The sequence below is a fragment of the Phaseolus vulgaris genome, chromosome 10 (genome assembly GCF_000499845.2).
Source record: "Phaseolus vulgaris cultivar G19833 chromosome 10, P. vulgaris v2.0, whole genome shotgun sequence".
NCBI classification, from domain to species: domain Eukaryota; kingdom Viridiplantae; phylum Streptophyta; class Magnoliopsida; order Fabales; family Fabaceae; genus Phaseolus; species Phaseolus vulgaris.
Window position 1 is genome coordinate 26029010 of NC_023750.2, and position 17105 is coordinate 26046114.

Below are 17105 nucleotides of genomic sequence, written 5' to 3' on the forward strand. Positions count from 1 at the left end.
TCAGAGGATGTCCAATCAGTCATTAAGAGCGCTCCTATGGTTCAGAGAGTGTCACGTCAATAATTCGAGAATTGTTGAGTCAGCAGGGAGTGACACGTCATCAGGGTGGCACGTGGACAGCGTGGGCGAGGCCTTAGTCTTTGCGTTGAAGACAAGTCTTCGGCTTAAGACTGGGGAGCTTGTGTACCGTCCCGTATCCGGGCGTTGACTAAGTCAAGGTCAAAGTCAACACCAGGAGTCAAGGTCAAAACAAGGCGTTGCCTAGGTGAAGAGACGCCAAGTGCCTTCGTCGCCAAGAAGAAGCGTCGCCAAGGCAAGGGGTCGCCTAGGTGAAGGCGTCGCCCAACCAGGGCGTCGCCAGATCAAATATTACTAAGGCAAGGCAATCACAGTGTAGTTCCCCGATATCCATGGGTAGGAAAGACCATGGAGGGAGCGACGCCGTGGGAAGGCCTCAGGTCCCGATGATCCGGGAGAGTGATAAAGAGAAGAGAAATGTGGCTTCAAGGCCATAGTAACAACACCAGTGTAGGGCAGCCTGACTCGTGAAGTACCCCTGCCGCCCCAGAGACGCCTTTGGGACAGATACGACTCAAGAGGAAGGTCACGCCCAGGGTAGCCGGGTGCAGGGTACGAGAGGAAGGCAGATACGCTCTCAAAGTGAGTGACTAGATGATTGGGGGCATGAGTTGGCACCCAAAAAGTCACCACTTGCGCAGTAGCACTCCCAGGCAGGAGGACTCACATGTAGAAACGTCCCCAGATGGGCAGAAACGCCCCCAGATGGGGTCATGGCGTCGTGAGGCCCTCCACGCGTACGACAGCCAGGTCAGAATAGAAACACCCTATAGTCAGGTACCAGGTAATTAAAGTCATTCAATACAGTTTCTGTTTCGAGCGTTTCAGGTACTATAAAGGCTCCCAAGCGTTTCAACGTCTTAAATGCGCTACGCTTTCTAATTAGACGCCTTAATTAAGTGCGTTACGTTTTATATTAAAAGCGCTTTAAATGCTTGGGTAGTTTAAATAGTGCTGGGAATGTTGGGAACGGGGTTCGAAGTTTTGGCAAATTTTCCCAGAATACAGTCTAGTTGCTTGCTCGAAGTCGTGAGGCTACGCACAAGGGACTGGAAAAGAGGTTGTTTGCCGACGGTTGAGGTCGCGCAGAAAGACGTCACAGGTCAACCGGACGGAACAATTAATTAATATGTAACTAACATGTATTAATTAATATATAACTAACTTGCATATTATCACAAGAGATAAAATATTTCTTTATCTTCAGAATAATATGATAATAAATTTAATCAATAACAATTATATCTTTCATCTTCAGAATAATATGATAACAGATAAAATATCTCTTTATCTTTTATCTTAACTACCTTTTCTGGGATGACCAACATTTGGGTCGACCTCACAACCCACTTCTTGGGCCCAAATACCTGGACCAAGGTCCCGAGCACTGCTGTCCAGTACACAAACCCTCTTGGCTCGAGCCGAGCTTGACTAGGTGAAGATGATTACGAGAATATTGTATTGGCCAGATCTCGGACATCGGCTTTGGAGAGGTTGACATCAGACGGTGACATCGGACCTCGGTGGTCCGACGCATCAATGGGCCACGTAAGCTGGGCCACAAAAATAATATGAGTTAACACCCAGATATCAGAAGGACCTAAGTCACGAGAGGGTTCATGCATGTGGAGTGTATAGCATGTTCAATTCTAGCACAAGTAAGTATTCCTTAGAGGCGCTAAAGCCCGTTAGGGTTAGGGTTTCCAAGGATAGACTGCATGCATGGCACATGAATACTTAGGGCACCCATAGAACAGATGGCCCCGCAGCGCTGGTACATGAGTTGGTACCCTGACAGCCATACTGTTAAAGATTTTGCAGTCCAAAAGAGGCAAGTCTTGTGTCGCGGTTGCGCTAAGCTTGTGCAACGCGTCACATGATGCCTCACCAGTAACCCTAATTCCACTAAAGGAAAGATCCTCGTGGGACAGGGAGTTAACCTAGATACAACCTATATAAAGGGTGGTAAGAACCCTAGACAGGTACGCTGTTTCTAAGACTGAAACTTCTTTACATACTTTACTGTTTCTTAGCCCAGTACTAACTTGATCGTCAGAATGCAATCAACTGGTAGGGCCCCCTCTGTTTCAACAGAGCCATTCTCAACCACCCAAGGAGAGAGCAGAAACCACCAAGAAATAGGAGGAGCCACCATATGCCTTTGAAGTCAACGGCGGCTGAGCCAACCGGCGGGAACATTTGGCGCCCACCGTGGGGCCCGATAAAACTAGGTCCCATTCACAATCGTGTTGAGAGTTATATAGAAATATGAGGAATATGAGGCAAGGTGCATCTGCACTAGAAGGAGGAGACAACGTCTCTGATCCTGCCGAAAACTCGAACGTGGAGGAATCGCTTTGTAGCACTCTCTGACCCGTCTACGCGACTGTGTTCTCTGCGAAATCACCCTCAGAACCTTCTCTTGGATCTCCAAACGTGACCTGCAAAACACACAGACGGCGCCTCTAGCGGCCGTTTGCACTCCGACGATCAAGTTAGACCACAGAACCACCAAATGAGAAAAACTAGTAGTGTGTGTGAAAAACTCTTGCTCTCTTTTTTCTCGTATCTCTCTCTCAATCTCCCCCTGATTCTCTTTTATGTCTCTCTCTGTATTTGGGCCTAACAGAATTCTGTTATGCTTTCTGGCATGTGTCAGAACCTGTTATGCTTTTCTGAGACAATGTACCTCCAAAATCAGTAGAGTGTGGGTGCGAGAGTCTGTGCGTGTCTGCGCGTCTCTGCGCTTGGCTGCGCCTGTCTGTACCCTTAGTGGTACGGAGTGCACCTTTATCTGGACCGCACCCCTCTCAGATGATGACACGTGGAGGCATGCAACTCACATCTAACCACACACGTGTCACTTACTGGAAGGGCTCTAGCGCTTCTCCTTGTGCCCCTATGTTATTCCCTTACAGAGTAACTTAGGATATTTCTCCCATCTGGGTAAGTCGCATACTCTCAGGAGAACGCCGCGTGTGGCTGGTCTAGGCACACTCACCAAGCGTTGCCCTCTGCATAACGGCTTACCCTTCACGGTATCGCACACGTAATGGGTTGAGGGAATCACCAATCACTGACTGGTTTACTAGTTCCCTCAGGCCACTCTCGTGCATGATTTCCTGAGATGTGCTCATGCGAGGTCCATGCGTAACGCTCTCGCTGGGAACCTCAGTCCCAGTTTAACTGCGTTTAACACGAGACCCCGATGACTGATCAGTGCTCTATTGCTTCTCGCGTTCTGCCCCCAGGCGTTCGTATGGGAACTGGTCTGTTGGTGGCCACTCGGTTACTGACCACCGATCACCGTACTGGGTGATCTGTCCCCTGACCTATCTGCCGCCTGATCTGTCGGTGGTCCCTTGGTCACGGACCCCCCGATCACCGCTCTTGGCGATCGTCTCCCTGATCTCTCTGTCACCTGGTCCACGTGTCACCCTGCGAGTGGTCCACGTGGTCCTCTACTGCTGACGTCATCGACCACCGATGACCGATCGGATCAGTCTCCATGCAACAACTCATGGAGACCATTTGCGCTCTCCTGTAAGTGGTGGCGGCTTTACAGAGGAAGAGGTCACAAAGAAACGTGGAAGCATCAGCCCAGTCCGACCTCGGGGAACTGGTCAACCTCAGCCCGTGAGGGTGCATGAGCATGATAGAGAAGAAAGCCCTGGGGTAGCAGTCGCCATACGAAGCAAGGAAACCTCAAACCAGGGCACGTGCGAAGGAGAACATCTATACCAGAAACACTTTTCGGATTGACCTTAAAGAGCAGATTTCCATCCCTAATGTGGCAGACATGCTGAAGTCTCCACCGAAGACTGACAAAAGGCTAAGGCCCAGCAAAGACACTTGGTACGAGTTCCACCACGCCTTTGGTCACAACCTGTGCAAATGTTTGGTGTTGGGATTCCAGTTAGATGAACTGGTGAGGAATGGTTTATTGAAGGAATACCCACAAGAACCGTAGGGGGCTCCGACGTCAGCAGACCCAGCAGGAGATCAGGGGCACGAGGTGCTCATCCACAGAGAGATCAACACAATCTCTGGCGGATTCTCAGAAAGAGGTTGCATCGCCTCCCAACGCAGGAAATATGCTAGAGGGGTGATGGCAGTAGAGGCCCAGGAGTCAGACCAGACCCCCGAGCCCAACCTCGTCTTCACCAAGGCTGACTTGCAGGATGTGATCCCACATGACAATGACCCAGTGGTGATCTCAATAGTAATAGTAGGAAGAAAGGTACACCGCGTCCTTGTCGACCAGGGAAGCTCGGCCGACGTGATGTTCTGGTCGACCTTCAACAAACTGCAGCTGTCTCTTGACCTGTTGAGGCCTTACGATGGCTGTCCGTATGGTTTCGCGGGATACCAGGTAGAAGTGCAGGGACACGTAGAGTTTAGGACAACCTTCACTGACGAGAGGACTTCCCGCACTGCTAACATCAGGTATCTTGTTGTTAATGCTCCCTCAGCCTATAACATACTTTTGGGCAGGCCCGCTCTGAACAGAATTGGAGCAGTAGTCTCTTCGAGGCACATGAAGATGAAGTTGCCTTCCCTTGAAGGAACAGTAATCACCATGAAGTCTGATCAGAAGGAGGCCAAGAGGTGCTACGAGAAAAACCTCAAAACAAAGAGAGGATTGTACGCCGTCACCACCCAACCTCCAGGGAAGAAGGGGTCACCCATGTCTAGATCGCCCGAGAAAGACGACCTGAGCCTGAAGAAGAAGTACTGGAGAGGGAGATCGGGGGCAAGAAGTTCAAGCTTGGCAAGTGCTTGGGCTAAGAAGCGCAGGACCAGATTGTCGAGGTCATAGCACGACACCTGGATGCCTTCGTATGGTCTGCCTCAGAGAAGAGGCAAGAACTCAAAAACCAGTAGTTCAATTTGCTGCAGAACTGCACCAGCACCTTCACCAAGATCAAAGGTTTCCTAGAACAAGCACACTTGAAAATCTCTTTGGAAAACCTTTCAAAAATCTTTCAAACCTTCTTCTCGCATGGAAATTGTTTGATCTCTGTCAAAAACGTAATTGCTCAGCTCACTCTCATGTGAGATAGACTTTTCTTTATATAGAAAACAGTTTCTAACTTCTTTTCAAAAAAACAGTTAAAAAACAGTTATGAAAACAACAGATTCATTTTTGAACTTAACAGATTTGTTTTGTGAAAACCGCCAACTCAGCTAACTGAAATAGCTGTCTGAGATGTACCTTTGGTGCCCTAACTAACTTGTGAAAAACCTTTCAACTGATCAAAGGGCAAACCGATTCTTTCATAGTGAAACAGATTAAATGAAGGCAAGTAGGCCAGCTCAGCTTTAACTGAAATAACGAATTAAGCTTTGCATGTGGTCTCAAACTGAACTTTTAGAAAAGCCTTTTAACAGAGAAGAAATAAACAGATTCTTTCTCCATAAAACAGATTTATTTGTGTACTGATTTAAAACTTTAAAAAACATTTTAAAAAGATTTTCAAAAACCCATTACAGGTTAGGCATCTAGGATAGGTTATACAGCAAAAGGCAAACATACACAATTACAGGCCTAATTACAAATGAATCTAAAAACCTATTACAATCTTCAAAGCACTCAAGCCATTTTCTTCATCAAACACACATCAAGCCTTGGTAGGGAAGAAGCTTCCTCCAGCTTCAACAATCTCCCCCTGTTTGATGGAGACAAATTCCCTTTGCTTTGCACAGCTTTGAAGAAAGATCATCACCAAACCTGTATAGAACTGTATACAAAAAGAAATACACAGGTGTCAAGGCAGAACAAACAGATTTAGAATTGATGTACCTGCAGATTTAACATCTGAATCATATCAGCAACCTCTGTGAATATCATCTGCAGAACCTGTACCAGGCTATTCTTCTCCCCCTTTGGATTCATCAAATAGAATGGGAGCACAAAATACCAAAGAACAATAATAGCCATACATAACAGTTCAAATAAAACCAACATAGAGGTTCATTACAAGCCAAAAAACAACTAAAAACCAGTGCAGAATAAAACACAATACAGATTAATCCCAAATTGTTCAACAACATATAAAAGATAAAGACTTAGAAATAGGATCACTTGTTGTTGTAATAGAACTCAGCTAGCTGCACTTGAACTCCTTCAAGTTGGTCATCCAAGTGTTGAAACCTGGCGTAAGTCATCTCATAGTGTGCCTTCTGCTCATCTGTGAGTATGTCCAGCCTGCTTAGCACCTGTCTTTCAAACATAGACAGAGGTTCACCTCTGTACTCAGGTGCCTCATATGCAACTATTGCATTCTGACTCGTAGCAGCAACATTTTCATGTTCAGCAGAATGTACTGGTGATTCATCCATGTGTTGCACACCATCAGCATTTTCTTCTTCTTCATTTCCTTGAGGAGCAGCTTCTTGCTCAGCCCTTTGTCCAGCATTTCTTCTAAAAACCCAGCCATCTTCATCCTTATAGAATCCCATTTTCATGAGTGTGGAGTTATCTATTTCACTTGCAGCTTTAATAGAGTCATTCCTTTCATTGGTAGTGTCCACTTTAAAATGATCAATTAGTTTTGACACAAATATTTCATAGGGAAGACAATAATCAGGTAGTCTTGCAGATTTCAGCGTATGTTGAACCATAGTACTTACCCAATTTACCTTAAGCTGGTTCATGATGCAATACAGCAGTATCAAATCTTCCTCATGAAGTACAGCATGATTACTTCCTCTAGGGGTAAGCTGCCAAGCAATTATATGAGCTAAGAGTCTAGGAATTAGAGTTAGGCTACCTGCGTGATACCTAGCTACTGGTTCAGTGGGATTCCTCACACAGCTTCTATAAAATTGCAATTTGTTGAATCCTTGAATTCCAGCAGTGTTTCCTTTGCTCACTTTCAGTCCTGAATATTTGATTCCACCCACACTGCTCCAGATTTCCCTAGTGATCTTCAGCTTCACTCCTTTTACATGGGAAACCAGATTTTTACCATCTTGTTCAAGGTTGCAGTAAAACACCTTCACAAGATCTGGATAAACATTTCCATTCATCTCCAGAAATCCTTTCAGCTTTTGATGCTTGAGTAAGTCTTTGGCTTCTATCAGATTCTCCTCTCTCAGCCATGAGAACTCAAGCAGCTTGGGTACATTGATTTGCTTTCTGCCAGTCTCATGTATGAACCTTGTCATTGCCTCTGAATCTCCAGCAAACCAGTTTTCCAGGATGCCTTGGCTGCTTTGAGATTGCTCCTTGGATTTCTTCTTTCTATGTGAAGAGGATGCCATGCTTAATCTGTTTTTCCCTGCACCAGTATATTAACATACAATTCTAGAAAAAAAACATTACAGATTATTACTCAAAACAGAAGCAAAACCTGTGGTGAAGCAATGTGCACCTGGACAGCTTATAGTACAAGTGAGAAGGTGTGAGAGATGAGCTAAAATGTGCTAGGTTTATATAGAATTATTAAACCAAAATTGAAAAACACAAATTTTAATTCAGGGCAATGTGATCAGATTTTGGAAATAATGAATTTTGAAGAAAAAATCAAATCCCACAGATATGCTACAGATTTTATTCCAATGGTGCAGCAGGTTCAGGTGTGGATTCACGTAAGAATATCTTGGAACCTGATTTTGGTACATCAAATCTGTTGCATCTACACAAAATCCAATTAGTTAGGATACCCACACATTAATTTGCATGGATCTGCTGGTCAATAACCGTAAAAGCAGTCAACAATAAAGTGAGAGAGAGAAAAATAAATCTTTCTCTTTCCTAGTCACAGCTGTGATTTCTGAAACAGGGAACGAAACATGTTAAAACATAAAACAACATATTGAAATTTTCACTGCAGAGGACAATTTAAGCTAATAATACCCAATTCATTTAGAAGAAAATAAAACCTGTCTTTAGCAAGTGGTTTAGTGAATAGATCAGCTAGTTGAAATTCAGTACCAATGAATTGTATATCACATGTTCCATTAGCTATATGTTCTCTTAGAAAGTGATGTCTAATTTCAATGTGTTTAGTCCTTGAGTGCATGACAGGATTCTTAGACAGATTTATGGCACTAGTATTATCACAATTTATAGGTATGTTATTTAACAGAATACCAAAATCACTTAGCTGCTGCCTTAGCCATAAGGTTTGAGCACAACAACTTCCAGCAGCTATGTATTCTGCCTCTGCTGTGGAGAGAGCAACACAAGCTTGCTTCTTGCAATGCCAAGAGATTAGACTTGATCCAAGCATGTGACAAGTCCCACTTGTGCTCTTCCTATCAACTTTGCAGCCTGCAAAATCAGAATCTGAAAAACCAATCAAATTTAAAGATACCTTGTTAGGATACCACAATCCAACATCCTTAGATCCTTGCAAATATTTCAGAATTCTCTTTGCTGCATTGTAGTGTGATTCCTTTGGATCAGATTGATATCTAGCACATAGACATACAGCAAACATAATGTCAGGCCTGCTGGCAGTTAGATATAATAAGGAACCAATTAATCTCCTATACTTCGTTTGATCTACTGATTTTCCTGCAGCATCTTGATCCAGTTGACAACTTGTTGAAATAGGAGTGTTGATTGCTTTGCATTGATTCATATCAAACTTCTTGAGCAGTTCCTTGCAGTATTTTTCTTGGCTTATGAAAATTCCATCCTTGAGTTGCTTAACTTGTAGTCCAAGGAAGAAATTCATTTCTCCTAACATTGACATCTCAAACTCACTTTTCATGGTTTTCACAAAGTCTTCACACATCTCTTCATTTGTGGATCCAAAGATAATATCATCTACATAGACTTGCACAAGTATGATATCTTCACTTTTCTTCTTTAGAAAGAGAGTTTTATCTAAATTGCCACGGCTATAACCTTGAGAAAGCAGAAATTCACTTAGCCTTTCATACCATTGCCTAGGTGCTTGCTTCAATCCATATAAGGCTTTCTTAAGCATATACACATGTTCTGGATTTTTGTGATCTTCAAACCCTGGAGGCTGAGATACAAACACCTCTTCATTGATGTAGCCATTTAGAAATGCACTCTTGACATCCATTTGAAACAGTTTGAAACCTTGTATGCTGGAAAATGCTAGAAGTAGTCTGACAGCTTCAAGACGTGCTACTGGTGCATAGGTTTCACCAAAATCAATACCTTCTTCTTGGTTATACCCTTTAGCAACCAGTCTTGCTTTATTTCTAGTGATAGCTCCATGTTCATCCATCTTGTTCTTGTACACCCACTTGGTTCCTATGATATTCATCTCATGCTTTCTTGGAACCAAAGTCCACACTTCATTGTATTCAAACTGGTTCAGCTCATCCTGCATTGCTGTTATCCAATTGCTGTCTTGCAGTGTTTTTTCCAGGCTTTTAGGCTCAATCTGTGACACAAAAGCTACTGTTCTGCAAAAATTGTTGAGTGAATTCCTTGTTGAGACTCCTTTCTCAATTTTACCAATTACATTGTCAAGAGTGAGATCCCTTGGAGTCTTCCATTCTTTAGGCAGTCCTGCATTCACAGTAGATTCTTTGATAGAATCTGAATTAGTTGTATCAAGCTCACTAGATTGATTCTGTTGCAGAATGGTTCTTAAATCATCCATACCAGGTTCGTCCAGAACAGATTTGGGCACAGAAAAATCTGTTTCATCAAACACAACATGTATAGATTCTTCAACAGCAAGCAATCTTTTGTTATACACTCTATAAGCATGACCATTTATAGCATAACCAATATGTATTCCTTCATCTGATTTAGGATCAAACTTCCCCAGATTATCTTTACCATTATTTAAAACAAAGCATTTGCAGCCAAACACCCTAAGATGACTAATGCTAGGCTTCCTACCTTTATACAATTCATAGGGAGTTTTCTTAAGAATTGGTCTAATTAATGTTCTGTTAAGCACATAAGAAGCAGTGTATACAGCATCAGCCCAAAAATATTTAGGTAAACCAGATTCATTTAGCATAGTCCTAGCTAACTCTTCTAGTGATCTATTCTTTCTTTCAACAACACCATTTTGTTGGGGTGTCCTAGGAGCAGAATAACTATGTATGATCCCATGTTTTTCACAATATTTATCAAACTTTGCATTTTGAATTCTCCCCCATGATCACTACGAATTTGTTTTATCCTATTTTCATTTTAATTATGCAGAACCTTAGCAAGTTTCTTAAAGGCTTTATATGCATCATTTTTAGAAGCAAGAAACAAAGTCCATGTATATCTTGAAAAGTCATCAACAATTACCAAAGCATAGTAATTTCCAACTAAGCTAGCAGTCCTAGATGGTCCAAACAAGTCCATATGCAAAACATCCAAAGCTTTATTTGAAGAAACCATATCTTTTGATTTAAAAGAGGTTCTAATCTGTTTTCCCTTTACACAGGCATCACACAATCTGTTATTTTGAAACTTTATGTTTGGTAAACCAGAAACAAGTTCCTTAGATTTTAGCTTATTCAAGTGATTTGTGTGAATGTGAGCTAGTCTCCTATGCCACAGCCATGACTCATCATTTTTAGATAGCAAACACTCATTTTCAGAACAACTCTTTATAATGTCTAGGAGATAAATGTTGTTTACCCTTTTTCCAGTGAACAGCACCTTACCAGAATTTTCATTTGAAATTGTACAAGTGTTGGCTTCAAAATTGACCTTGTATCCCTTGTCACACAGCTGGCTAATGCTTAGAAGACTATGTTTTAGCCCTTCAACATATAGGACATTCTCAATAGTAGTTGAGTCTTTAGTACCAACATCTCCTCTTCCAAGAATTTTTCCTCTATTGTTATCTCCATATGTGACATGCCCTTCAGCTTTGAGTTTCAAATTTATGAACTGAGTCACATCACCAGTCATGTGTTTTGAGCAGCCACTGTCAAGATATCACTGGTTTCTCCTGCTGTTTTTCTGCAACAGAACAGATTTAGCACTTATGGTACCCCTTTAGTCTAGGGTCCAGCATGATTAATACCTTTCCTTAGGAAGCCATTTGGCCAATCCTTTAGGAACAAGGTACCTCCTAGCTTTACAATTTTTAGATACAAGACCAGACTTCATACAATAAAAACATGTTGCAATATGCATTGTTTTTGAATAACTAAAAGAGGAAAAACCTGTTTTGGAAGGAACAAAGAAACTGGACAACTTTTTCACATTACCTTTCATTCCAAGATTATATCCTAAACCATTTTTATTGAAAACAGCATTCTGTGAACCTAATAAGGTTTCAAGATTTTCTCTTCCTTTAGTGAAATTTGAAAGTGTTTTTAACAAATACTCAACCTGTTTTTCCAGCTTTTTACAATTATCACAAGTTTTAATTGATGCATGCAAACATGTCAATTCAAGACTAATCAATTCAGTTTTAGCTTTCTACAGTTCTTCTTCAAGTGCTTTGACCTTAGGTTCAAGTACCCTATTTACTCTATTCAATCTGTTGCACATTATAGCCAACCTGTTTGCTTCATCATGTCTTTCCTTAAAGGCTATTAGCAATTGATCATAGTTTTCAGGATCAGTGGAGAAATTACTTACTGAGTCAGAGTTGGATCCCTCATCATTCACCATGAAGCAAAGATTTGCTTCTTCACTTTCAGTTGAGGAATTACTAGATGAGGATACATCATTTTCTTCCCATGAGATATATGCTCTTTTACCTTTCCCTTTGTCACTCCTCTTGCTTGCTGATTTTTCTTTACTTTGATTGTTTGGACAATCAGCTTTTATATGACCTGGTTTACCACATCCAAAGCACGTGTAATTGGAAGAATTTGAATCATTAGGTTGTTTGGAATACCTCTTTCTTTGCTGAGTTCTGTCACGGTTTTTCTTTCTAAGAAATCTGCTGAATTTTCTGTGAGCAGACTCACGTTCTCATCATGTTCAGAATCACCTTCTTCCTCACTTGTATCATGTTTCATGGTAGTTTTCAGAGCAATTCCTTTGGCCTTCTTCTCCACTGTTTCTTGTTCTTTCAATCTTTTCAGCTCATTTTCATGCTCTATCAGCTTTCCAAAAAGTGCAGCAGTAGACATCTTGGATAAATCTCTGGATTCTGAGATTGCTGTTACCTTAGGCTGCCAGCTCCTATCAAGACATTTTAATACCTTAATGTTAAGCTCTTCCTTGTCAAAGATTTTACCAAGGCCAGTGAGGTGATTTACAATGTGTGTAAATCGTTTCTGCACATCTGCAATACTTTCTTCAGATTGCATTCTGAACAGCTCGTACTCCTGAATAAGTGAGTGCTTCCTTGCCCGTTTCACATCATCAGTCCCTTCATGAGTCACCTCTAGTACATCCCACATCTCCTTTGCTGAGTTACATTGAGAGACTCTAAAGAACTCATCCATATTCAGTGCAGAGGTGATGATATTCTTGGCTAAGGAGTCATATTGGGCCTTCTTCTTCTCGGTTTCACTCCATCTTTGACAACCTGCATAGGTATGAAAGGTCCACTGACCACTGCATCCCAGATTCCCATGTCAATAGACTCCATAAAGATCTTCATCCTGATTTTCCAGAAAGCATGGTTAACACCACCAAACATAGGAGGTCTATTAATAGACGCACCTTCAACAAAAGGCATTTTAAACTCAGACATCATACACACACTTGAGCAAAATACAAGCCCTAGCTCTGATACCAATTGTTGGGTCTATTAGTGTCTAAGTTCAAGAGGGGAGGGGTGAATTGAGCTTATAAAATTTTCGCAAGAACACACAATTTTTCAGTATTCCAGAGGCAAAAAGAACAGATTGTTTTTACATGAAACAGATTGATTCTTCAGAGCAGTCTTGGCACAATTTGAATTTGTTCAATGTAAAATTGTGATCAACAGAGAATTATAACAGAATCAGATCAGCTTAATATTGTGAGGATGAAGGATACAGCTATGCTTAGAAATCAAACAAAATTACTCAACACAAGGTTTTAAGAAGAATGATCCTTTCTCATATTTTAATGAATGGACAATTTGTTCACAAATCACTTAAACCATTATGTATAGCAGCCTTGTTTATGATCAGAGAACTTTAACAAATCAGGAAGAACAGTTTTCACTTAAACCCAGAATTAACAGATTCAATTTCAAAAGAACAGATTTAGTTCTTGACAGAATTAAGCAAAAACCAGAAATGAGTGCAGGGATGAGAAGACAAGGCACACAAGTTTTTATACTGGTTCACTCATACAGAGCTACATCCAGTCTCACCTTACCCCAAGGTGGAATTCACTAAAAACAGTACCAATCACTTACAAACACAGCAGTTCTTGAACACTACAAGAACAACACACACAATGCTGAAAAACCCTATTTCAGCACACCTTGCACTCCAAGAAACCCTATCAAGGAGTGACTAACACTTACACCTTTACAAAACAGAATAAAGGAAAGATTACACCTGAAAAGAAGATGCAAGAACTCAAAAACCAGTAGTTCAATTTGCTACAGAACTGCACCAGCACCTTCACCAAGATCAAAGGTTTCCTAGAACAAGCACACTTGAAAATCTCTTTGGAAAACCTTTCAAAAATCTTTCAAACCTTCTTCTCACATGGAAATTGTTTGATCTCTGTCAAAAACGTAATTGCTCAGCTCACTCTCATGTGAGATAGACTTTTCTTTATATAGAAAACAATTTCTAACTTCTTTTCAAAAAAAAAAGTTAAAAAACAGTTATGAAAACAACAGATTCATTTTTGAACTTAACAGATTTGTTTTGTGAAAACCGCCAACTCAGCTAACTGAAATAACTGTCTGAGATGTACCTTTGGTGCCCTAACTAACTTGTGAAAAACCTTTCAACTGATCAAAGGGCAAACCGATTCTTTCATAGTGAAACAGATTAAATGAAGGCAAGTAGGCCAGCTCAGCTTTAACTGAAATAACGAACTAAGCTTTGGATGTGGTCTCAAACTGAACTTTTAGAAAAGCCTTTTAACTGAGAAGAAATAAACAGATTCTTTCTCCATAAAACAGATTTATTTGTGTACTGATTTAAAACTTTAAAAAACATTTTAAAAAGCTTTTCAAAACCCATTTAACCACATCATGTGCTTGATCTAGACTTGGTTAGGCATCTAGGATAGGTTATACAGCAAAAGGCAAACATACACAATTACAGGCCTAATTACAAATGAATCTAAAAACCTATTACAATCTTCAAAGCACTCAAGCCATTTTCTTCATCAAACACACATCAAGCCTTGGTAGGGAAGAAGCTTCCTCCAGCTTCAACAGCTTTAACTTCTGTTCTTTGGTTTGTCTGAATGTAGGATCAGTGATCGATTCCTCTAAGAGGATGGTCTTGGCGAAAGCACTGAAGGCTGCTCGTGCCACCAAGGCTGGCGCCTCCACCGCCCTCGCTGCTGATCCAAGCCTCCCATTATCCTCGCCCTCACCAACACCAACCACCACCGAAACTCCACTAGGCCCATCTTCACCACCTCCACGTAGCCCCCAAACACTTCAAACGCCCAATTCACCTCTGTTCCATCCAGTTGACCAGGACGTCTTCGTGCGTGACCTCAACCGTCAGCTAGGGACTCCTTCCCACTGGTTGCCCGTGAATTCCTGCAAAAAAGAGGACAAAGAGGCGCCCTAGCGGCCGTGTGCACTCCGACGCTCAAGTCAGCCAGCAAGAAACACCAAAACTGTCCACCTACGTCTCCGAGCACCGCGTATGGCGCTCTGAAGGTGGTAAAAGAACTGTGTATATGTGTGTGTGTTGTCTCTTTCAAGCAAAAATATTTCCCAGTCACTTGTACGTAACCTTGAAGCACGAGCAAGCAACTAGGGAGTTCTCTGGTAAATTTGCCAAAAGTTCCAACCCTTTTTCCAACATTCTCTGCGCTATTTAAACTACCCAAGCATTTAAAGCGCCTTAAAGCGCTTTTAATCAAAACGTAACGCACTCATTAAAGCGCTTAATTAGAAAACGTAGCGCATTTAAGACGTTGAAACGCTCGGGAGCCATTATAGTACCTGAATGCTCGAAAGGGAAACTGTATTGAATAACTTTTAATTACCTGGCACCTGACTAAAGGGTGTTTCTATTCTGGCATGGCTGTCGTACACGTGGAGGGCCTCACGACGCCATGACCCCATCTGGGGGCGCTTCTGCCCATCTGGGGACGTTTCTACGTGTGAGTCCTCCTGCTTCGGAGTGCTACAGTGCTAGGGGTGACTTTTTGGGTGCCAACTCATGCCCCCAAGTATCTAGTCACTTACTTTGAGAGCGTATCTGCCTTCCTCTCGTACCCTGCACCCGGTTGCCCTGGGCGTGACCTTCCTCTTGAGTCGTATCTGTCCCGAGGGCGTCTCTGGGGCGGCAGGAGCATTTGATGAGTCAGGCTGCCCTTCACTGGTACTATTACTATGGCTTTGAAGCCACCTTTTCCTTCTCTTTATCACTGCCCCGGACTATCGGGACCTAAGGCCTTCCCACGGCGTCGCTCCCTCCATGGTCTTTCCTACCCATGGGTATCGGGGAGCCACACGGTGATTGCCTTTTTTACCCTGTTTGATCTGGCGACGCCCTAGTTGGGCGACGCCTTCACCTGGGCGACGCCTTCACCTAGGCGACGCCTTGCCTTGGCGATGCTGGCACTTGGCGTCTCTCCACCTAGGCGACGCCTTGCGTTGACTTTGACTCTTCAGCCGTTGACTTTGACCTGATTTAGTCAATGCCCGGATACGGGACGGTACAACCTCCACCCATCGCCGCAGTCCCACTGGCTGTGGCCTCGTCACCTGCTCCAGCCCCTTGACAAAGGGAAGAGGGTGTTGGAGATTCTCTCCGATGATGAAGACTCCGACGGTGGGCTAGTCTTCAAGAGGAGAAAGGCTGCTAGGGTTCCCATCCTACCAACGGCGTCCCCAAAGGGAGGGGAGTCCTTCAGGGACAATCCCCCTAGCGCCACCTCTCCCCAACCCACAATAGTCCAAGAAGAAAAAGGCGACGGGGCCGAGTCTGCTCCATCTCCACCACCAGTAGAGGCTTCTGCTGTTCCTGTCTCCGTTTCTGCTGCCCCCGATCTAATTTCCATTCCTCCTCCAATCATGCATATGATGAGGGGCTTCAACGGAGGATTGATGCTAGAAGGCTCCGACAGAAGAGAAGGAATGCTCTTCTATTCGGGAGCCTTCTTGGCCGTGGCCCTCGATTGGCGCGCCCAAGCTAGAAATGCTACTTCACACACACAAGCCCTCCAGGCCCTGAAAGAAGAAGTGGCCGCTCTGAAGGAGGAGAAGGAAGCTTTGGGACGCCAAAATGTGGTCTATGAAGCCTCTCTGAAGTTGGCCCAAGAGGCCAAAGAGGAGGCTGAAAGGCAGCTGGATGAGGCGATGGAATTTCAGGCTGACTTCTACGTCCGGGAAGTATCTCTCCATGTTCAAATAACGGACCTCCAAGACATGGCTGAGGCCTCCGAAGAGCTTCAGAAGGACTTGGAGGATCAGTGCTATGGGCAGGCCGAAAGACTGGAGTGGATGGAGGAGGAGATGGCTACCCAGGCCAAGGCATTGGACCTTCTCCAGGTTGACCATGACAAGCTGCAAATCGAGGTCAACCGGCTCCGAGTGGAGAAGGAGGCTTTGGAGAAGCAGGTGGCTTCCGGCGACTCTACCATCGAGGAGTTGGAGAAGGCCAAGAAGGCACTCATCGATGACATGGCCGGCACCTTCGAGGAGGGATTCAAGGAGGCTTTGGCCCAGGCCTCCTACAAGAAACCGGGGATCAACGTTTCTAATTGTGATTCCACCCACCATGTCGTTGACGGACGCGTCGTGCCCCTCGAGTTGGATGATTGAAACGCCAACTTTCAACCGCCACCTTTACCTTTTTGCGCTTTATATTCGCTCTAGCCATCCTCTGATAAAATTGTAAATCTTTTGAACTATTTGCACCATTGTTGGGATAATGGGTTTTGTATAACAATTTCATATTCGTTCTTCATTTTTGTATGCTTCAATTGCTTTTCCTGTACTTTTACTCGTTTCTTTCGCTGTGTTGGGCGATCCTGTACG

The 17105-nt window shown here is 43.1% G+C and overlaps 1 protein-coding gene across 1 annotated transcript; it reads left to right on the forward strand.

Moving 5' to 3' along the window:
- Nucleotides 1-14379: 14379 nt before the first annotated feature.
- LOC137817688 (uncharacterized) lies at nucleotides 14380-16889 on the forward strand. The gene is made up of 2 exons (XM_068620940.1): nucleotides 14380-14636; nucleotides 15761-16889. Exons 1-2 carry the CDS (start codon nucleotides 14380-14382, stop codon nucleotides 16887-16889), a joined length of 1386 nt encoding a protein of 461 aa, XP_068477041.1.
- The last annotated feature ends 216 nt before the right edge of the window (nucleotides 16890-17105 follow it).